Source organism: Mustela nivalis (genome assembly GCF_964662115.1).
Source record: "Mustela nivalis genome assembly, chromosome: 19".
Lineage (NCBI taxonomy): Eukaryota > Metazoa > Chordata > Mammalia > Carnivora > Mustelidae > Mustela > Mustela nivalis.
This window is the reverse complement of record NC_139038.1, coordinates 1,768,535-1,790,409: the sequence shown is the minus strand read 5'-3', so window position 1 is coordinate 1,790,409 and position 21,875 is coordinate 1,768,535. Positions and strand designations below refer to the sequence as shown.

Below are 21,875 nucleotides of genomic sequence, written 5' to 3'. Positions count from 1 at the left end.
GTCTGAGCGTTTAGAGATTTTCGTGTTGTTTTTGTTGCCGACTTGTAGTGGACTCGTTGTAGCCACAGAACTCACCCCATGTAGCTTTGTTTCCTGTAAGTGTGTGCAGGTTGGCCACGTGACCCAGGGAGTGCCCGCCCTCGCATCTATGCCACAGTCATGGGAAGACGGTGTGCACGTTGCTGGCAGCGTGGTGTGTGGGCCGTCAGCCTCTGTGGGGTGCTGGGTGTGCTCCCTGGCACCTCTGCTGGCTTTCTATGCAGCTGCTTGCTCGTCGCTCAGGGAAGGGTGTTGAAGGCCACACTCTGCTGGTGGGTCTGGCTTCCCCTCCAGTTTTGTCACTTCCCCTCCAGTGTGCACCTTTAAGGGTCACTGTGTCCCATTGACCCTGATAGTCGCTACATGACATCCACCTCTGCTCTCTGATGTCTGCTTGACTGGCACTAACGGACCTACTCCTGCTTTCTTTGGTTAATGTTTCAGTGGTGTCTCTCTTTCCATCCTTCTACTTCCACCTCCTTTCTTGCCACATTAAAATCAGCTTTTTGTAGACAACATATGGTTGGTCTTAATCTACTTTGCCAGTTTCTGTCTTCCAGGTGGTTTGTTTAGATCACTTACATTTAATGTAATTTTTGGTATGTTAGGATTTAACAACAACAAACAGGCATTTTGTTTTGTGTGTGTGTGTGTGTGTGTGGCCTCATTACCCCTGGACAGGGAAGTCCTGACCCTCCCCCACTCCTCCTCTGACCACCCCCTCCCCCAGCAAGGAGGGGGCAGGGAGCCTTGCTACAGCCTGGCGGGGGTGGTGGGGGTCAGGGCTGGACTCCGCACTTAGCCAAATGGATGGGGCCATTTTCCGTTCTGCAGGGTCTGCCCAAGGTGGAGCCATTATTGTCCATAAGTTTTCTGCCCTTTCCTGCTGGGGAGAGGAGGCTCTCCTGTCTGTGCCCATGGGCTTGTCCAGGCTTTGCCTTTTCCCCATACTCCAGTGAGTGAGTATGAGGCATAAGGGGGGACTCTGCGGTCATCTCCTGGTTCCGCAACTAGTCTGCTGCTTCTCCCCACCCGTCTGAGCCTCCTCATGTTTGCCTCCTATACACCATCCAAGGTTTCTCAGGGTACAAAGCAGGAGGGAACAGAGAGTGTACCTCCTATTTCCAGAAGCAGAATTCCCATGATATGATTTCTTCTCCTTTTCAACAGCTATGCATGAACTGACTTATTCATTAAACCCTCACCGAGTGCCAGGGACCTCTCATGCCCCAGAGCGCTACTGGCCTACCGCAGGTGTGTAGCCGACCTACCAGGCCTCCCTCCGTGGGTGCATGCTTTGAGTCGGCTGGCCGGTGGTGGTTTTGTTCAGATGCTGTCCCCCTTCCTGCACACCATGAGTGCCCAGAATGGAGAAGGGTGTTCCCAGGAGAGCTGGCCAGTCCAGCTACAAGGCTGATGCTGGCAGCTGGTTGACTGCACTGGCTGACGGCGTGGGCACTGCCTGACAGCATGGGCACTGCCTATTGTGGCTTGTGAGCACCGCTGAACCTTACGCTCTCTGGGCTCTGGGGTTCTGTGGCCTGGGAGAGAGCTTTCTCAGTGAGGACAAGGAAGACAAAACTGAGAAATACCCTGCCATTGCCATTTCCTAAAAGAGTGTTGTAAGTCCTGAGTAGAAACCGGGAGAGAATTCCAAGTACACGGCAGCTGTGAGAACGAATCAACTCAGTTTAGCGGGAAATGGGCTGCATGGTCTTTTCTCCTCAGTTCACCCCAGATGGGTGAAAACCCGTGGGGCCTTTGCTCTGACCCCCTGAGCCCCAGCAGAGGACAAGGGTGTTAAGAAGATGGTAGTTAGCCTTTGACGAGTTTTAGCGACACACACTGTGACAGACGCAGGGCTCCTCGCCGTGACATTGAGCCATCCTTCCCCTCCGTGACACACACAGCACCCTGACTGGGCACCGGGCCGCTTTGCAAGATCTGTTCTGATGGGCGTTTGACCAGGCCGTTCGTGTGCACGTCTGTGTGCACGGGTGTACGTGTGTGTGGTTCTGTCTCCCTTCAGTCACTGCACATGCAGAAAAGTGATGTGGATCTCTTGAGAACAAAGCTTCGGCGCCTAGAAGAGGAAAATAGCAGAAAGGACCGGCAGATAGAGCAGCTTTTGGACCCCTCCCGAGTAAGTGGTGGCCCCCCATGTGGCAGCGCTCGGCCACAGGCTGGGAAGGCGCAGGCTCCACGCCTCAGGCCGTCGGGGGGAGAGGCTGCGCCGCCCGTGTCCTCATCTCTCCGTCTGCTTACCGCAGGGCCCCGATTTTGTTCGGACTCTGGCAGAGAAAAGGCCTGATACTGGCTGGGTGAGTACGATCGCCCACAGGACAGATGACCTTCCCGCTGAAATCTGAATTTGAAATCGCCCCACGGGTGAGGGCTGCCTTTCCTCTCACGTAGAAAGGAGTGACAGAGTATGAGAGCCCAGAATTCCCTAAACCAGCCTCCACGGAGCCGGAGCACCGCGCAGATGCTGTCGGGGGATGCGAGGGGAGGCTGAGCGGGCCCCGCGCGGGCGGTAGGGCCATTGTAGGAACTGCGGTCACAGTGGGGGCATCCCTGCCATACCTGAGACACACATCGGGCTCAAGTAGTGATGCTGAGTGAACACGGCAACTAAGTGGGAACAGACTAAACCCTTACGGCATATACGCCACTGTGGCCATGGGGCGCACAGCCCAGAGCGGGCAGAGTGGAACGTGGTGACAGGCAGCAGTGTCGTTCTGTGACCAGTGCTGTGGTGGGAAGCCACTGCAGGTGGACAGGCCGCATCCCCATATCTCTCCTGAGTCGGGGAGCATGCTTTTCTTAGGCGAAACGCGGAAAGGAAACTGGAAGACAATTCTGAGATTACTGAACCCAGGGAGTTCAGGAACATTAGTGACGTGATTATCGGGTTTGGTGACCTAAAATTTGTAACGGCCCCCCCACCCCGAGACGACAGCAGGAGCTGGATCAGTAGTAGGGGGAGCGGGGCAGACAAGAATCTGCCCCAAACACACAGAGGGCCAGTGCTGGCCCGGACGGAGAGCAAGCAGCCGGCCCCGCGTGAGTGCTTGAAGCCCGGCTCTGCCCCGAGGGGAGAACACAGGAAATGCTCTCAGGGCCTAGAACAGACGCAGGTGTTTCCACAAGAAAATCATTCTTAGGTGAGCAGTAGCTCCTACACCTTGTATGGTCATATGTAATCTCAGTGGATTTTTTTGTGATAGGGACTCAGTCCCCATTTTTTTAAATCCTGAAACTGAGGTTAAGAGATTGGCCCAGATCAGGTTCGTAGTGAATCCACAGGCCCCGCGCAGCCAGCAGCATCTGCCTGGGCCCCCACTGCTACCCCGCCGTGCGTACTTGAGTGAGGACATTTGCTCCAACTACTACAAGTAAGACTATTGGAACCAGTGTCAGCAGGACTGAGACCGCGCGGGCATGCTCCGAGATAGACACTGCGTTTTCGGTTGGCAGGACTGAGCTGAGGAATGGTCTGTGAGGCCATGCCTGCCATTTGTCCAGGCTGTGTCTTTTTGAGCTGTGTCTGCAGGGAAAAAAACAGAATAAAAACAAAAAGCCTTTCATGTAAGGATATTTATAGTTGCCCATTAAACCAGAAACCATTAAAATCAGAATAATGCCTCATTAAAACATCTTCAGAAAAAAATATTTTTTAAAGATTTTATGTATTTATTTGACAGAGAGATCCCAAGTAGGCAGAGAGGCAGGCAGGGGGCGGGCGGTGGGGAGTGGGGGGAAGCAGGCTCCCTGCCGAGCAGAGAGCCCGATGGGGGTCTTGATCCCAGGACCCTGAGATCATGACCTCAGCCGAAGGCAGAGGCTTTAACCCACTGAGCCACCCAGGCGCCCCTAAATAAATAAAATATTTAAATAAAAAAAGAACATAAAACAGTACAGCTATGTTCAACAATGTCTATGTGATTAATTTAGATGAGAATTTGGAGTTACATAAATAACGTACTTGTAGAGGAAGGACTTTTTGCATTTTTATTTGATGCTGTGGGGTTTTTTTTTCTTAAGATTTTATTGATTTTATTTAGAATGTGTGTGAGCACGGGACAGAAAGAGGCAGAGAGAGAATCCCAAGCAGACTGTGCACTGGGCACAGATCCTGATGCGGGGCTCGATCTCATGACCCTGAGATCGTGACCTGAGCCAAAACTAAGTCAGAAGCTCAACCAACTGAGCCATCTAGCACCCTGCTGTGGGTTTTATTTTTTTAATTTTTTTAAAAGATTTTTTATTGTTTATTTGACAGAGAGAGATCACAAGTAGGCAGAGAGGCAGGCAGAGAGAGAGAGAGAGGGAAGCAGTCTCCCTGCTGAGCAGAGAGCCTGATGTGGGACTTGATCCCAGGACCCTGAGACCATGACCTGAGCCGAAGGCAGAGGCTTAACGCATTGAGCCACCCAGGCGCCCCTTTTTTAAAAAATTATTAAAGCTGATTGAAAGTAGAAATTCTAGGGGTGTCTGGGTGGCTCAGTTGTTGGGCGTCTGCCTTTGGCTCGGGTTGTGGTCCCAGGCTCCTGGGATTGAGCTCCACATCAAGCTCCCTGCTGGGCAGGAAGCCTGCTTCTCCCTCTCACACTCCCCCTGCTTGTGTTCGCACTCTCCTTGCCTCTCTCCATCAAATAAGTAAATAAAATCTTTAAAAAAAAAAAAAAGGTAGAAATTCTAGATCCTCGGGAATGGACTGTTCCCACTTTCACATCCGCTGCCAAATTGCCCTTCAGAGTCACTGCGTCTCGTGATTGGACACTGTGATGGTCACCGTCTCCCCTCAAGAGACATTTGCACACGTGCATGAGGAGGGCTGGATGTCTACTGAAGGTTTGTTTGTATTAACAGCTTGAATAAGCTTGAATATCCATCAGTAGAGGGATGGATGTCTACACCACATGATCACACCGTGTAAGAATCACCGAGATCTGTAGGCACAAGAAGGGTAGACACCAAGACCATTCATGGTGGGAAAATGACAAGTTGCAGACTGTGTGCGGTAGGGTGCCGTTTCCACAAACACAGCAGAACGTCTTACTGTCGAGGGGTTCACATCCATATAATGAGGTCTAGAGAACTCACATTCAGTGGAGGACAATATTTAGTTGAGAGGGTTAAGGTCAAGGAGCATAGTTCTTTCTATAGTGTTTTAATTTTTTTCTTTTATAAAAAGATGTATTCATGTATTACTAATAAAATGTAAAATCAGCTCAAAATCCAATTAAACAGTTGTTTGATGGTTCAAGAAGAAAGAAAGGGATAGTCTTCCAGAAACCTAAGGGTGCTATCTCCCAGAGTGATATGTTAATAGAGAGAAGGAAAGAATGAGGTGGACGAGGAGGTCTTTCATTCCCCGGAGGGAGGGCAGGGGAACGCTGCCCAGCAGAGGCTCACTTCCAAGGGGCCACTGCGGACACAGTTGCCCAGGACAGGTCAGGATGGGATCTTTGTGTCTAGTGCTGGCAGTGGCTTCCTCCAAAGTGCGTACCATCCCGTCAGTTCCTGGAAATGTGGAATGTGGCCAAGGGGAAGGCTCTGCCCCTGCAGGCACATCTCCCAGCCCTGCCCTGCCCTTGCCACCACACCCAGAGCCAGTGGGACAGCTGGCCCTCTCCTTGCTGCACCTAGACTCTACGAAAGAGGGCAGCGATCAAGGGGGAGAGGGTGTCCAGATGCTGCCAGGTGAGCTGGCAGCCTGGGGACAGGGCAGTCTGAGTGTCCAGCGGGACGGGGAGGTCACGGACACGGAAGCAGTCCACTTGATGTGCTGGTGTTCCATCGGCAGGTCGTTAATGGGCTAAAGCAGAGGATTCTCAAGCTAGAGCAGCAGTGCAAGGAGAAGGACAACACGATCAAGTACGGACACGCTGGCGGGTGGCCGGGGCGGGGCAGGGTCTGGAGGGTCCCCGAGGCCTCGCCCCACCGAAGGCTGGCTGGAGCCAGCACATGCGCCCCTCGCCTTGCCTCGTCTCCCGTACCAGGGTTTGCTTTGTCTGCCCAGACTGCAGCTTCAGCCCCCCACCCCGCCACCCTCTGTCCTATGCCGCTTATCCCAGCTTCCTCTGCACCTAAAGATGAAGGTATTAGCCACCTCCTCCAAACGGCACTGGGAATGGAACCATCCCTTCATCTCTTTTCCTGTCCCTTGTGCATTTGGGAACTGCTTTCTCTCCTCCGTCTTCTGTGGGCCACTGGATGGCGTGCGCTGGGTCTTTGGTCTTGATGCCAGCCCTCAGTGCTGGGACGCCAGCCGCCGGCCCATTCCCATGGCGCCCTGGTGCTCCTTGGGGTCGGCCGCACACACTCCCCCGCCCCGTAATACAACACAGAGGGGAGTCCTCTGTTGCCCCAGTCTCCCCTGTGTACAGCAGCTTCCCCTTCCTGTGCTTCTGGCTGAAATTGTCAACTGTGAACGTTTGGATTATTTGCTGATTTCTCCTGTTGCAGAATCCTGAACTCTAACTGTACTTTCATTTGTCTGCTGGAGCTTTTTATCTGAAGTCTGTGGGCTGCTGAGGCGGGGGAGAAGGGGCTGGTGCTGCGGGAAAGAAGTGATGCTCCCTCCTTACAAAGCACTCTTTCCCCCGCCCCCCGAGGCAGCTGTTCTCACCCCGAGACTGGGTCCTTCCCAGTCACTTCGCCTCTTCCCAGAAGGCCTCCTGCTTAGGAAGGAATAGCTTTAGAGAGTCTGTTACCACACCTGGAGGTGGCGGGTCCAACACAGAGGGGGTCCTGAGGGGTGAGGATCCTCCCGTGGGTCTCCATGCGAGTCTGCGAGGTTCCCCACCCAGCCCACAGCTCTCGCAAAGCCATCCCCGGTTGACGTTCCCAGAAGCCCTTGGTCTGCCCCTGGGGCTGGCGGCACTGCCGCGCTAACTCTGAACTTGGGTTTCTAGCAAGCTGCAGACTGATATGAAGACCACTAATTTGGAAGAGATGAGGATTGCCATGGAGACTTACTACGAGGAGGTGCGTGGCCTTCTCCAGGGTGGGTCGGGGGTTGTCCCGCTACACCCGGGGACCCTTAGCTTGCACGTGAATCCCAGGAACTAGGCGGAAATCAGGAATCTGGTTTCAGCTTGGTTTTGGAGAAAGGTCTACATGCTCATTTGTATCGTAATGTACTTTAATTTGGTATTTACAGATCCACCGTCTCCAGACTCTCTTGGCAAGCTCCGAACCCATAGGAAAGAAGTACGATCCTGTCCGCGAGAGCCGTGTTTTGTGTTTGGTCCTAGGAGTAGCACAGACATCATGTGGGAGCCCGCAGTGCCCTCCTCTTTGGAGCCCGCACCTGTGTGGTGTGTTAGTGGATGTGTTTCTGCTTGGGACCATTACCCATGTCCCCTCCTAGTGGCCACGTGCTGGCACATTCACCTCTACACGTGCCCAGTCCCTAGCTCCTGCTACGGAACGGTTTCCGCACGCAGTTAACACTGTTGTCGAAAGCAGGCCTTCCTTGTCCAGAACCTTTAATACCAAGTACAAAGAATACAAGTTCACTTCCCCAGAGGAGTTTCTTAGTAGAGACATGGGGGTTTCCATATCTTGAAGATTCCCTTATCATAGATTTGGCCATGTCACCAGCCTCAGCGCTGAGCTGCGAACGAGTATCCAACATTCACCCTGTGTCAGGCACGGCTTCCCTATTCCCCTTCTGGGATTGGCGAGCTTTTCCCATAAAGGACAGTTGATTCTTGCTGTCCGCAGCAGGTATGTTCTGCGAAATGTCTGCCAACACGGACCTGCTTGAATACTGAGCCGTCGCTTTCCGGGGTGGGCATGCAGAGTAGGTTCCTAGAGCCTCGGGTCACGACATCATCACCTGCCCTGTTTCTGCGTGTATTTCTGTTTAGAGACGGCTTATTTGGTAAATACTGGATTCCCGGAGTGGCATCGCACACACGCACACGTGCTTTCTCGTGATTAGGAACATGAGATGCCCCTGAGGGTTGTGCAGGCAGAGGGGGTAGTTTTAAACCGTGAGATCACAGCCACAGCACAAATTGGGGGAGAGCACTCAGCGGATGGTGGAGGTGCAATGGTGGAGCACGTGGGGACCACGGGGAAGGTGGGGTCCCCACCCCCATCCTACCCCGCCCCTGCCAGGAGCTCACCCCTCCAGCTTTCCGGCTTTCCGCCCCCTGCCCTTGTCCCTGAGCAACCTCAAAGGCACCCCAAGAGTCGATTCAGGGCTTACAAATAAATTCTAGCCAGTAGCTGAATTTGCAAATGCAGAAACGAAACCGTGAGGATTGGCTGTTACGTTGGACTTCGCAGAATCATTAAACAGGGATCTATGTAACCAGACGGAGAGCAAGTTCCCAGTCTTTAAGCAATGCAGTTTGGAACAGATAACTAGTATCAAATACAGCATCTTGTTATGCAGATTTACAAATGAGAATGGGATTCGGTTTGGGGGATAGCAGTTTGCTTCCTGGGGGCTCAAAGTCCATGTTCCCTGTTCCACAGCAAACATCAGCAGAGGCCACTCTGAGCCAGGGACAAGCTGTCATGTGCCCACCCCTCTTTGCAGGCATTTATAAAGCCGCTTTAGGAGCTCAAACCTAGCCCTTGGCTTTGTTATTCCCAGGCCTCCCGGGGAGAAGAAAATGGGCCTCAAAAGGCAGAAAAAAGTGAGCAGCGCCCTCCTAAGCTTGTCCCGGAGTGTCCAGGAGCTCACAGAAGAAAACCAGAGCCTGAAGGAAGATCTGGACCGCGTGCTGAGCAACTCCCCCACCATCTCCACCACGAAGGGTGCGGTCCCCAGAGCCACCCAGGAGAGGCTGCGTGGCCGGTTCTTGGAGGGAAGATGCGGGCAGAGGCCATGGGAGCATCCTGGCCCTCCCGCTGTGTCCCCGAGGCCCTAGTTCAGCTGCCACGAATGCAGATGCGCACTTCCCCAATGTAGCACTTCCCCAATGTAAGGAGCGCCTGCTGTGTGCCAGGCGCCCTTCTAGGAAGCGACATCGAGTAGGGAATGAAAGCAGATGTCCCTCGTGGGGGCAGCATCGTACTGGAGGGGATCGAGAGGCCAACCCATCAATCACGGGTCAGGTGGTAGCAAGTGTCAGGGACAGTGGTGTGTGAATAAGGGCTTCGGGGACAGTGACAGCTGCCAGAGCTGGGACAGGCGAGGGACAGCCAGGCCCAGAACCAGCGTGCCCAGCATGTGGCAGCAGTGGGAGGCTGGTGGCAATGAGACAAGGCATGGGGTCGGACGCAGGACAGGGCTGTGGAGCCCAGGCCTAGGCCCCTGGGGTTTCGGCTGAGGGGAGAAGACCAGCTTCTGTGCCGAGTGGACTGTAGGGAGACGGGACTTCTGCGGTGTCCTCGCGGTAGCTGCTGGCAACCCGGAGCAGGGTGGCACCTTGGGGGGTAAGAGGTGGCCAGGTTCCGGATGCCTTTGGGAGATCTGTTGCAGCCTCTGAGAGAAGGGAGGAGCCAGGCTCCAGGGCTTTTATCTGAGTGCCCAAAAGGACGATGTCCTTTACTGAGGTGGAGGTGACAGAGAGGGGTGGCTATGGGGGAAGGGAATGAGTCCAGTCTGTTGCATGGAATAGCTGTCCCCATGGGTGCGGGACGTATCACTGATTCAGGGTGGAGGCTTCGGCAGGTGTTCCCCAGCCAGCAGAGGACCTGAGTGGGATTCAGAGCACCGGAGAGTGAGTGGAGCCGAGGCGGGCCCAGGGTGCAGCCATAGACATACTCAGCAGTGTGCAGAGGGCGAGGTGAGGGTGAGCCCAAGCATGGTTGCCAGTGGCCGGCGAGATGGCCCGCAGAGCTAGGAGCACCACAGAAGGAAATGCTGGAAGGAGGGAGGGGGGTAGAGGATAGGGCAAAGCGGTTTCGTGTGACCTTGAGAAAGACTGTCTTGGACGGATGGGGCCAAGCCTGACGGGTAGAATCAGGACTGGATGGCCCACGAGGGACAGCGCCGCAGTGTGGGGGACAGAATCCTTCCCAGGAAGGCACCTTTTGGCTTATAAGCATCTGCCAGGTGGGGGGTCTCCTGGCTTTGCAGCTGGCTATGGAAGGAGAAACTTGCAGGTCGTGCTTGAGACGGGGGGCTCGGGCTGAAAGGGCCAGCGGGATGGTTGTAGGAGGTCTGTCTCTTAAAACCGTTGCTTCCATCAGGTTATGTGGAATGGAGTAAGCCCCGGCTGCTGAGACGGATCGCAGAGCTGGAAAAAGTGAGTGGTGTGCCTCTCAGCTCACCTTTTACCCTTTCGGACCTGCTCATGCTAAAGGAAGAGCCAGGCAGCTTATAAAGTGGGGACACAGAGGAGACCTTTGCTCACAGGACACTTGGAGTGAACATGTGAATGCACAGTGGCTGTCTACGGATGGCGCCCAGGGCAGGCTTCTCGCAGGTCTGGCTGAGACCCATGCCTTGTGCCTCTCCCGTCCCTGGTGTCACAGGGGGCAATGCCATGGTCACGTGGCACATGGTTTCAGACTCTGTGTGTGACTGGCGACAGAGGCAGGTGATGGGAGACCCAGCCTGATGAGTGTGTGTGGGTTTCTGTGGCTGCTCACCCACCAGTCTGTGTGTCTGAGTCCTCAGGAAACAGTCCATCCACCAGAAAACAGGGGAGATTTGAATCTGTAAAATCGATCTCACTCCTCTGGTCAGTAATCAGCCAGATTCTACTGGAGCTGGCCCAAAGTTTCAGCTTCTTCTGAGTAGCCTGGCAAAATTGTGAGGGCTGCCCACTTGTTGGGCCAAGCAGAGTAAACCTAGAGGGAAGTATTTAACAAAACAGTTCTGCGTATTTACACAGCAGCAAAACCCAAGCTGTTTCTATATATTGTGGGTATTTTGAAAACAAAGCTCGCTGGGAACAGAGTCAACCGGAGGTGGCTCAGATGTGACGCGGGATGGCGCTTTCTCGCCTGAGACTGAGAGGGGCTAGCATCAGGCAGGCTGCAGGGCTTCGTAGCTCTCCGCTGGCACAGCTGGGCTATCACTCAGGATGAAAGCGCAGAGATTGAAAGTCCCAGAAATCCTAAGGAAACACTAGGGTAAATGAGCACAAAGAAAAGAAGCTTATGAATTCACCTCCTGTGCCCGTGTTCTGTTTCATGAATGGCGCCTTGCCCCCTGCCCGCCCCAGGCTGGGCTCTGCTGGCCCGGTTCCCTTTACTTCCCCGACAGGCTCCCCTTCCGACAGGCTCCCACAAGGTGGAGCTGTCCTGGGGTTGTGAGGCCACACGCGGTCCCATAGCTGTGCTTGAGTTTCCCTCATCTCTTCCTTGGGTTTCATAACCGCAAAGTAAAATGAGAAAGAATATCTTTTAAAAATGCCTGTGTTGCCTCTAGAAAATAAGTTCGATGGAAAGCCCCAAGTCCCATACTTCCGAAGTGGTCAACTCAAATGCCGTGGTGCCCTCTGCATCCAGCTCTGCCGTGCCCAGGCAGCCTCGAGGTGACCGGCAGGAGGACAGCGAGCGTCTCCGGGGGGCCATGCGGAGCCTGAAGGGCGAGCGGAATGCCCTACAGATGCAGCTGCAGGAGAAAGAGTAGGTTGTGGGGTACGGCCGGCACCCCGTGCCCCTGGGAGGGGGTTGTGGCTAGAGTCCAGCCATTCTGGAGAATTCAGGAGAAACGCTCAGCTCCTCGTAGTAGTTGTTGCTGTAGTCTTATATGATTCAGAAACTTCCTATATTTTGCTTATGAAGTAGAAGTCACTTTAGTGGTAAAAAGAAGACATTAATTGACCATATTATGTCACTGGAAGAAGGGGAGGTATCATTTAAATCTGTTCGTGCTGAACTCCAGAGTGACTTCCAAATTATTTTTTAGAGAAGAATTTACTTTCATCGATTTGTACAAAGTAGATAGGCCATCAGTTAGATCTTAGGCAGAGTGGTTTAGAGAGTCAATAATGTGTTTGTGATACCCAGTCTAAATACCAAATAAGACATAAATGCTGTGGTTGGTGTGACCCTGAGAGTTTGAAAGGCAAAGTCTCCAGATTATGCTTGTTCACCGTTTGTTCTCTAGTGTCTTGATCTGTAGTCCTACTAAAAACATGTCTGTCTCCTCTGCTGTTTACTTGTGGCTTCTCTAGTCGCAGTTGTGTCATAAATAAGCCAAATTCATATCTTCTGAGGTGGGGTTTATCTCTCTGAGTATGGCCTGGAAGGCCATAGCCTCACCATCACCTGGGAGCTGGTGAGAGATGCAGAACCTAGGCCCCACCCACCTGAGAGCTGGTGAGAGATGCAGAACCTAGGCCCCGCCCACTTGGGAGCTGGTGAGAGGTTTAGAACCTAGGCCCTGCCCATCAGGGAATCTGGTTAGAGATGCAGACTCTAGGCCCCATGGAGGGGGATCTAGTTAGAGATGCAGACTCTAGGCCCCATGGAGGGGGATCTAGTTAGAGATGCAGAATTTTATCTCCTCCCACGTGGGAGCTGGTTAGAGATGCAGAACCTCGTCAGACCTAGATCTCCTGAATCTGACTCTGTGTCTAATGAGGTCCCCTGGCAATTCCTGTGCACATTTAGGTCTCAGAAGGACTCCCTAGCTGACTCCTTGTCTACTCTCTGCTGCTTTCTGTTTACAGCAGAGGAAAATTCTTTCACACCCCACCTGTTCTTACTCCTCCAATCCAAATGCATCTCTGCAAATTGGTAGGTTCTTTGTAAGAATTAGTGTTTCATGAAGGATTTTAATAATTGAGCTAGTCATTTCGAAAGGTAAATCATGTCTCTAATAATCTCTTCAGCTGTCACCTGGCGTGATAAAACCTTACACTTAACCAGCCCTTGCTCTGTGACAGGCGCTCTGTGGAACACTCAGGGTGTTCCCTCTGATTCATAAGGAGATTAAGGGACCTTGAAAAGTTAGGCCACACAGCAGTGAGCTATGGAGCTGAGGTCAGACTGAGGTCTTGTGTCGGAGCAATGTTCTTAGCCACGTGCCACCTGTGGGACCCGGGAAACCTCGTTGGGAAGCAATGTGTTTGGAGGTCCTGGGTGCCCCCCACCCCCCGTTCTCAATGGTTCGGCTCAGACAGCAGCCCTGTGCAGTGCAGGGTGGACCCTCTGATCACTCATCTCAGGGTCACGTGCTGTGTAACTCTTGGGATAACACATTATTCCAGCTTGTCTGGGGTCGCAGCTCGTCACCCCTGTATCCCGGGCACCTAACCGTCACGGGCACATAGCAGGTGCTCACTAAATATCTGGCGGAACCACACCATGGCCGGGGTGGCAGGCCTGTTTGGGTGTGTTCCTGGCTCCATGGGCTAATCAGTGAGCACCTCTGTCCATCAACTGTCATAAGAAAGGAAGTCGGGCGGCTGGTGTTTTCGGAGAGCTCTTCCTGCTCTGTGGCTATCAGTGCAACCTAGCCCCCTGTTTTCATGAACACTGAAGGTCTGTGGTTCTGTGCACTCAGGTTGGAGGTGAAGCAGCTTATGCAGACCAATGCCGAGCTGCGGAAGGAGCTGGAAGGCATGAAGGGAGGCGAAGAGGAGAGACGAGGGAGAGAGGAGGCTCTGAGGTGAGTGTGCCAGGACTCTCGGGCTGTCAGGAGATCACGGGGTTCCAGGCATCTCCCGTCCTGCCTCCATGCAGCTTCTGGAACAGTTTGCATGCAGCCCCAAAGCAGGTCCGCCCCGTGCCCCGCCCCGCCGTGTCCTGATCGGGTCCTCCGAGTAAAAGTCCCGGTTCTGGGAAAGCGCTCTTCCCCACCAGGCGGGGGTTTGCCTCTGCACGCACCCCTCGCTGACACCCCTCGGATCAGGACTCCCGGGGTGGGACCTCCCGCACCATCAGGGTCATTGCTCACACCCCAAAACTGGGGACAGAGCTCCAGGCCCATCAGCCCAGGCCCATCAGCTGAGGCACAGATAACAAACAGTAGTTTGTCCACATGAAGAGATAGAAAGGACTATGTTCTGACACACGGGACAGCAGTGAGCGAGCCTGCCATACATTGGGCTGCATGAAGGAAGCAGACAGGAAGCGCCAGGCACCGAACAATCCTGGCACACACAGACAAAGTCTTGGAGAGAGGGTGCGGGACAGGGAAGTGGGAAGGGGTGGCTGACGGGCCCGGGCTCCTTCAGGGTGACAGGAGAGTCCTAGAGTTGGTGGCGATGGCACAAAGCCATGAGTGCAAGGAAACCCATTTCATCCTGTATTTTACTCTGTGAATTTTACATTCTACGAGCTTTACCTCAGTGAGAAATGCCCCCAAAAGTAAGTTCAAACACTGAGAGGAACCATTCAGTGCTCAGAATACTGAGGAAGACACAGATTGCTGGAACGAATAAGAATATTTATCTTCCGGGGGTGCCTGAGTGGCTTGGTGGTTTAAGCCTCTGCCTTCGGCTCAGGTCATGATCTGAGGGTCCTGGGATAAAGCCCCACATTGGGCTCTCTGCTCTGCAGGGAGCCTGCTTCTCTCTCCCTCTCTGCCTACCTGTGATCTCTGTCTGTCAAATAAATAAATAAAATCTTAAAAAAAAAGAATATTTATCTTCTGGAGAACCAGGACTAGGTTTTGTCAGAAAGCGGGACTGAAGGAGACAGAAGGGGCAGGTGCACAGGGAAAAGCTGTTCTTCTGTCACCTTTTGAGACCCGTAGCGAGGACGCAAGATGCATTTGCATTCATGCACACCGTGTGCTGGAAACCCCAAGTGCTGCCTTCCCATGTGTCCCTCCTGCCATCATGGTCTGTCCAGTTCTTCCCACGTGCCCGAGGTGGTGCCAGCCCGGGGATCCTCTGGCTCTGCCCTCTCAGGGCTGTAGGCCTAGCTGTGGACACAGGCCGCAGAGTGCAGTCCCACAATGGGGACCTCATCCCACCCGAGGGGCAGGGGGTTGGTAGTGGGGCCCCACATCATGGCACAAGGGGTGGCCTTGCCAGCCCTGCGGGCGGCCCTCCCTGCCATCCCATACAGGCAGGGGCCGCCACATGATGATGAGTAATATGTCATCTGTCCCCTCCTGCTTTAGAGAGGAAATTCAAACACTTACGAAGAAGTGTCAAGAACTGGAAGAAATCAGGAGAGAAGAGAGAAATGACCCCGTGGAGAGGAGTCCCGAGGTATGGCTCAGCGGGGTTTCAGACCTGTGCGGGCACCGCGGGGCTCTTGGCCAGGCCTTGATGGTTCTGTGGGGTCTGTCCCTGGCTGTCCTGACTCCGACGCTAACGGTCCAGTTCCCCTTTATCATCCCTGTCTGTCTTCATCAATGGTGTGTATTGAATCTGGGGTTCTGAACCCATCTGTTGTCAGTTAAGTGACTTTTGAATGAGGGTTTAAGTCTTGGATAATGAAGCCGAGTGAAGGTCTTCCCCAGACGTGACATAAGCAGAAAGTCTAATTGTCCAACAAGGGGGTGTCCATTCATGGGTGAGAAGGAGTGGCGCTGAGCAAGGACCTCCTGCCCCCCGCCCCGTGTGTTTCGTGGGAGTTTCAAACTATGACGACACGGCCTGGAGGGGAGGGCGCTTGCTATGGTGGGGTGTCTTTGCGGGGGCCCGTGCCTGCCACTGAGTTGTGCGCTCGTCCAGGTGTTGAATGAGTGTGTGGCAAATGACGGGTTCAAGGTGAGAGGTTGGTGTGGGCTCCCACCGTCCTGTCCCCGTCCTCTCGTGAAGGCAGCTGCAGCTGAGGTGACCTGTGTGGCCGTGAGGGGCTTGGCTGGCACCACTCAAAAGCCCTCTGGTGCCTATTGGCCCGGTGCCACTTGCACTTGGACGTCCAGCTGATGGGCTTTCTCAGATGGTGGGTGTAATCTGTTCATACAAACAACAGAGGTATTACAATCCTGGGGCTGCCCTGTTTCCCCAGAGGACACCCCCACAGGTAGCTGGCGCCAAGGTGGTTAGTGTGTGAGATGGTAGAGGACACATGGCGGCCTGTCTGCGGTCCCTTTCCACGAGCTTCTGTCTGTCTGTTTGCTGCTGACGTGGTAACACCAGGGGGCCCACCAGGACGGCGGGGCTTCGCCTGGTGCACACTTCAGCCAAGGAGTTCTATTACTTCGGAAGGCGACTTCCTGTTTTATAGCCAGTGACTTGATGGAGATGGTCACCAGGGGGGAGTCTCTGCGGAGGGTGGTGCTGGAATCTGGGCCAGCTTCTCAGGCTTACTGGCTGGAGTCTCCACCCGGAGGCCCTTTGACTGCACGACACCATGTGCTTCGAAACTGGGAAAGAGCTGGAAGTCGGGATCTGGAGATGATGAGTACAGCTCTGGCTGCAAATCGAGAACGGCTGCAGCTTCCCTGGGAGGCTCGGGAAGGCAGAGGCATGGCATGTGCTGGCAGGAGCCCCCCACCTCCCAGTTTGCAGTGCAGCCTTGGTACTGGATGGCCAAGTGTGAGGGACAGACGCTGTGAATTCTTCCCGATCCCTCTGGAAACTGTTTCTGCTGCTCGGTAAAGCATACTGTTGTGTTCTCCGTGGGATGCGTTTCCGTGCTGGTTTTTCCAGTGCTTTGGTGAACATCGCACATCCTGAAGCAAGCCACTCTGCGCAACTGTCACTCTCCAGGGGACCCCATGCTCCCCTACAGGTCCACACCTGCTGTCGGCGCTGGGCAGCCAGGAGGCCAGGGATGCCACGTGTGTGGCAGAGACGAGCTTATGTATCCCCAGGGGCCGTGTCGCCAGTGGGGGTCCCTTGCTTCCCACACAGGTACTCCCTGGGCTCTGAAACAGCAGCGCTTGCCCACCAGTGACTTGTCCGTGATCCTGATCCCTGGGGAAGCACCTGACAGAACTCAATGGAGATTCTTCAGCTTATCTTAATTTCTCTGGTTCTTGAAGACTGTCCTCTGCAGGGAGGCCCGCTGGGGGTTCCTGCAGACACTCATGTGGGAAGGAAAGGAAGTTTCCCCTATTGTCTCTTCAGCGCTCTCCAGAGATGGAGTCATGGTAGCGTGGTGTCCACCCCAGGGACTGACGTGCAGCTGCCATCGAGAAGGTGGCCCCAGCTGCGGGCCCCTCGCCCCTCCAGCCCTCACGCTGACCTCCAGGAGGTCATAGAAGTCCTGAGGCCCAGGCCCGCTTCTCTGAGCCCCTAACCACAAGCGTGCTGCTGTCCCTGCTAATCCCACCAACTCGGGATCTTGATCCTCCACTAACTCAGTGTGAGGCCCTGTGGCCATGTCGAGAGGAAGCCCCGATGAATGTTATTTTCCTCAAGGGATGACATCCTTAATCACTGTGTCTGCGTCCCCTGCAGGGCCTTCACGTTTGCCTGGCATTGGAGTTACAGTCAGTGCTCACTGGGACATCGTATCCAACCTGGAGGTTTGGTGTCCCCATAAAAGGCAGGAGTGGGTCTCAGACCCCACCGTTCATTCACAGACTAGGCCGAGGGAGGGAGCCGTGCTGTCCACACAGCTACAGGAACAAGGACGTTAGGTGCAGCCCCGTGGTCGTGGTGTAGACACCATGGACAGGAGACCCATGGGTGAGCGCGGTGCATCTGCTGGTGGGACAGCAGGACACAGGGACACTGTCCAGCCACCGCCAGAGGAGATCGGGTTCTCTGTCTGCTGACTCCGAAAGCTGCCTGTGACCCTGTCCTCCAGAGAAGGTCATAGCATTGATCCCCTGAAGTTAGAAAAAACTTACACCTGGAAAAACGTCCGAACAGATTACCAAAGTGCGGCTACTTCTATGCGGTGACATCCGGGAACTGTTTTACTGCTAGCATTGTTGGAATTTTCTACAGGCGTGCGTGTCATTGTAACAGGCTTTGGGTGTTTTCCTGCTGGAGAAGCATTTCCAAATGCGGGATTCAGTTCTTAGCATCGGGATGTCGTAGGTTTAAGCAGGGTGATGGTGGGGGCAGTTTCTAACAGTCGCCTTGAGGAGTTTCTATGTCTATCAAAGTGTAAAATTCTTTTAGCTGTTTGCAAGAGTTTTTGAGTGCATGTTCCTTTTATCTTAGGTGACTCCTGTGACTGTCTTGCTCACACTGGGATGGGCCATGTGGTGACAGGTTTCATGTCGCTCCAGAGAAGCAGCGATGTGGGGGTGTGTTAGGGAAGGACACGGGCCTCTCCAGTGGGATGCCAGGGATCTCAGCGGGAAGTACCTGGTGCACCAGAGGGACTGGTGACAGTGACTGATCTGCTCGGTGGGGCCCGGGTGCCTCAGTTAAAAACAGCTTCACAGTTTTTAACATTTTTGGTCTTTTTTTTTTAAGACTTTATCTATTTGACAGAGAGAGATCACAAGTAGGCAGAGAGGCAGGCAGAGAGAGAGAGGGAGAAGCAGGCTCCCCACTGAGCAGAGAGCCCAATGTGGGGCTCAATCCCAGGACTCCGAGATCATGACCTAGGCCGAACCTACTGAGCCACCCAGGTGCCCCCATTTTTGGTCTTCTGAAGGGCAGTCTCCTCTCTACATGTGTCCCTAGTGGTGAGGAAGGACAGTCTGGTGTGCTGATTGTTATCGAGAAATGTCCCTGAAGAAAATAAATTTGGGCCCTCGAGTATGGTAGAAATCGGGGTTATTTCAATGGTCAAAATAGCAATTCTTGCTTCTTTTTACTGGGAAAACCCAGCTAGAAATCCAATGCCTTTCATCACAGAGGTCCTGTTTCTGTCAGAGTCTCAGACTAAAAGAAAGACCAAACACAGGACCCCCGAAAAACAGGTAGACCTTGCAATAACACACAACGTGTCCCTGAGCTCGGGACGTACGTCAGAGCTAGTAAGGGGCCACAACCCACAGGTGGCGTCGCTGTGCTGTCCTCCTAGGGGAGCACCTCCACACTGGGTCGGAAGGGGGATGAAAACCGACCTTCAGTTGTTTATTAGCTATACGTTGTTTCTGCGGGGATGCTGTTAGCCGTACAGCGTGCCGAACCAACAGATTTCTCCTCCGCATTGTAGAGTCTAGCCTGATGAGCTCCGTCCGTGTTCCGCCGCCATCCTGCCGCCATCCCGCCGCCTGACCCGCTCCCCATCTTCCCTGCCTAGCTTAACCGTCCTTTACACCTTGAATTTCTGCAGACCCCAGAAGAACCCCGACCTTCCCTTCCCACCAGCAGGCCCTCTCAGCAGGACTGGGAGCCAGATACAAGCGAGGAGGGCTCCCGGCCCCCCTCTAGCTGCTCGGAGGGGCGAAGAGACACAGCAGCCAGGATCCTGCAGACCCGGTGGAAGGTGTACCGACGCCAGGTGAGAGACCGTGGAGGCCGTCCCTGTGCTGCGTGGGCTACGGGCTGGGCGCCACGCGCGTGGGTGGAAATGCAGGATGGACTAGATGCGGCCAGAGAGGCGACATGGGGGCTGAGGGACAGACCAGCACCCGGACCTGCCATGGAAGGACTCGGTCTTGCAGGAAGGAAGGGGAGGTTTCCATTTCAGCTCTTCCTCGGGGTTGAGGGCGGGGGTCGTTGGCCAGTGGAAAATGGCGGTGTCTCACCCGGAAGCCTCTGTTGGCCCATGGACCGGGAGAACACAGTGGCCTGGTGGCGGGCTGCCAGGGAGACCTGCTCTGGAATCACTGCCCCGTGTCCGGCCCAAGCACAGGGTCCCCAGGCAGATGCGTCCATTGCAGAAACAGCTGGAAATTCAAGCCCCCAGAGTAGCCCCTCTTCTGGGGTTGTCTGGGGGGGGGGGCAGCAGCTTGAGCTGTGGTCCATTTTACTGGGACTACGACAAACCTGCCTTGAATGGCTGCTCCTCGGAGGACAGCCCCTGGAGATTAGGGGACAGGAAGACCACCCACCAGGCTGAGCATGTACGTCTCAGGCCCCAGGAAAGGAGGAGCCGTGGATCTGTGCTGAGTGCCTTCGAGCTCAGGGGCAAGTGGGCCGATGGGAGGTGGGGAAGTTCGGGGATGAGAGAGGAGCCCAGGGTGGGGGACGTGGGGGGATGGGTGAGAAGCCTGGGGGACCCTCCATGCTGTCTCGTGGAGGGAGGAATGGAGCCCCTCTCCTGAGCTCCCAGGGTAGGGGTGGCGATCTCCTTGAACGAGCTGTGTGCCTGGAAAGAGCTCCCAGTTCTGCAGAACACAGCAGGGCCCTTTCTCTCCAGCTGAACCAACAGAAACTCTGGAGTCCTCTACCGGCCTGAATATCATACGATCTTAGTTCCGGTTTTGTCTGTAGAGTTTCTCCAACTATGGTTTCTTCCCACCTTTTGTTATGACAACGTACAGAACACTTAGAATAGTTGAAAGAATTCCATGAATTCACAAAGGTCCAGCACAAATGCTTGCCCCCACCTCGACTCGACAGTAGTTAACACGCAGCCGTGTTTCTTTTCTATGCGGATCATCTCTTTGCACAACCGTGTGAGAGAGTCTTAGATGCTGTGAACCTTCAGCGTCCTCTAAGCATGAGGCCGTCTCACTGACCACATGTCGCACCATCAGACCCCAAAATGTGCCCAAAGTTCTCTCAGTCCTCTGGTGTCCGCCTCACGGTCACATCTGTCCCCGTGACCCAGGATGCCGCTCAGCTGTCTTTTTCAACCCCGGATCCTTGACCTGCATCCATTAAAAGCTTCCTCTTTGGTTGTGTAAACCTGCGCAATGTGCTTTATCAGCCCCCGCCTTCTTTTCTCTTGAAAGTCACGTTCTTCTGGAAGAGCACAGGCCGACGTCCCGCATCCTGCCTCTGTCCAGTTGTGTCCTTTGGGTGGCCCTTAGCTTGTTCCTCTGTCCCCTTTACTTCCCCGTACATGGCATGTCAGGTGTACAGGTTGCCTCGGGTCCGGTGAGGCGTGTTTGGCCAGAGCACGTCCCCGCAGGTGGTGCTGGGGACCAGGTGCTCCAGGCCCGGATGAGGCTAGGTAATCCCGCCCACACGTGTGTGTGACTGTGGGTGCTGGATAATGTTGCCGCTCTCAGGAAACACCTTGCCCTCGATAATGAGCCCATCCATCTGTCGGGGGAGTGGCCTCCGTGAGCCCTGTGCCAGTGACTCTATACCCTTCACGCCACGTAACTCAGCCCATCTTTCACACGGTTGTGGGGTGACTTCAGATCCCCCCGCTACTTAGTGGCTGGCACTCTTCTGTAAAGCAGTTTTCCTCATCGGCTGGTCCGCGGGGCGCAGCTCCACGGTCTTCCAAAAAGGCAGGCTAAAAGCTTCGCTGTTTTCTTTAAGTACTAAGTGAGCGCTGATTTCCAAGCCAGGGATGGCGGCCAGCGGGCTTCTGCCCCTGCTCTCTCTCAGGGGAGGGAGCACTGCTGCTTTTAAATTTTAAGATCAATGTGTCATTTTTCTTTTCACGTTCATCATGTCGCATACTTGATCTGTGGGGGCGCTTGGGCCTGGCTCTGGTGCCTCTGGTCTTGCCGGCGCACCCTTATTTTCTGCACAAGAGGGTGTCCCAAGCTCCCCGTCCTCCTCAGCCCAGACCTGGGTGGTGCTTGCCACTTCTGAGCCACTTGACTGTCTGTGCAGCTTTTCCCCTCACCTTTCACCCTTCTCCCCGTGGGGCCTTTGCTTCACTAAGACAAATTAAGGACGGCTCAGTTGGCTGAATGGCTGACTCTTGATATCAGCTCAGAGCATGATCTCAGGGTCCTGGGATCGAGCCCCGCCATCGGGCTCCTCGCTCAGCGGGGAGTCTGCTTGTGATTCTCTCCCTCTGCCCTTCGGCTCGCTCATGCTGTCTCTCTCAAATTAAGTAATAAAAGAACTCTCTAATTAAATTATTTTATTTCATTTTAAAGATTTTATTTATTTACTTGACAGAGAGAGAAAGAGCAGCAGACAGAGAGAGAGGGAGAAGCAGGCTTCCCACTGAGCAGGGAGCCCGATGTGGGACTTAACCCCAGGACCCTGAGATCATGACCTGAGCTGAAGGCAGATACT

General features: G+C 54.3%; 1 protein-coding gene across 12 annotated transcripts in view; it reads left to right on the top strand.

Moving 5' to 3' along the window:
• IQCE (IQ motif containing E) overlaps positions 1 to 21,875 on the top strand; it is a 46,525-nt gene that overhangs the window by 14,104 nt on the left and 10,546 nt on the right. For 10 of the 12 annotated variants that reach the window (XR_014306292.1, XM_082713806.1, XM_082713815.1 and 7 more), the window contains 11 exons: positions 2,069 to 2,182; positions 2,310 to 2,360; positions 5,849 to 5,919; positions 6,960 to 7,032; positions 7,208 to 7,257; positions 8,657 to 8,820; positions 10,201 to 10,256; positions 11,387 to 11,586; positions 13,472 to 13,576; positions 15,038 to 15,128; positions 19,057 to 19,224. Coding sequence is in view for 11 of the 12 variants with exons in the window: in XM_082713806.1 (XP_082569932.1) it covers positions 2,069 to 2,182; positions 2,310 to 2,360; positions 5,849 to 5,919; positions 6,960 to 7,032; positions 7,208 to 7,257; positions 8,657 to 8,820; positions 10,201 to 10,256; positions 11,387 to 11,586; positions 13,472 to 13,576; positions 15,038 to 15,128; positions 19,057 to 19,224 (1,143 nt within the window). In the remaining variant the exon portion in view is untranslated. The remainder of the gene's footprint in view (positions 1 to 2,068; positions 2,183 to 2,309; positions 2,361 to 5,848; positions 5,920 to 6,959; positions 7,033 to 7,207; positions 7,258 to 8,656; positions 8,821 to 10,200; positions 10,257 to 11,386; positions 11,587 to 13,471; positions 13,577 to 15,037; positions 15,129 to 19,056; positions 19,225 to 21,875) is intronic. The other 2 variants (XM_082713811.1, XM_082713812.1) reach the window with 1 other exon arrangement.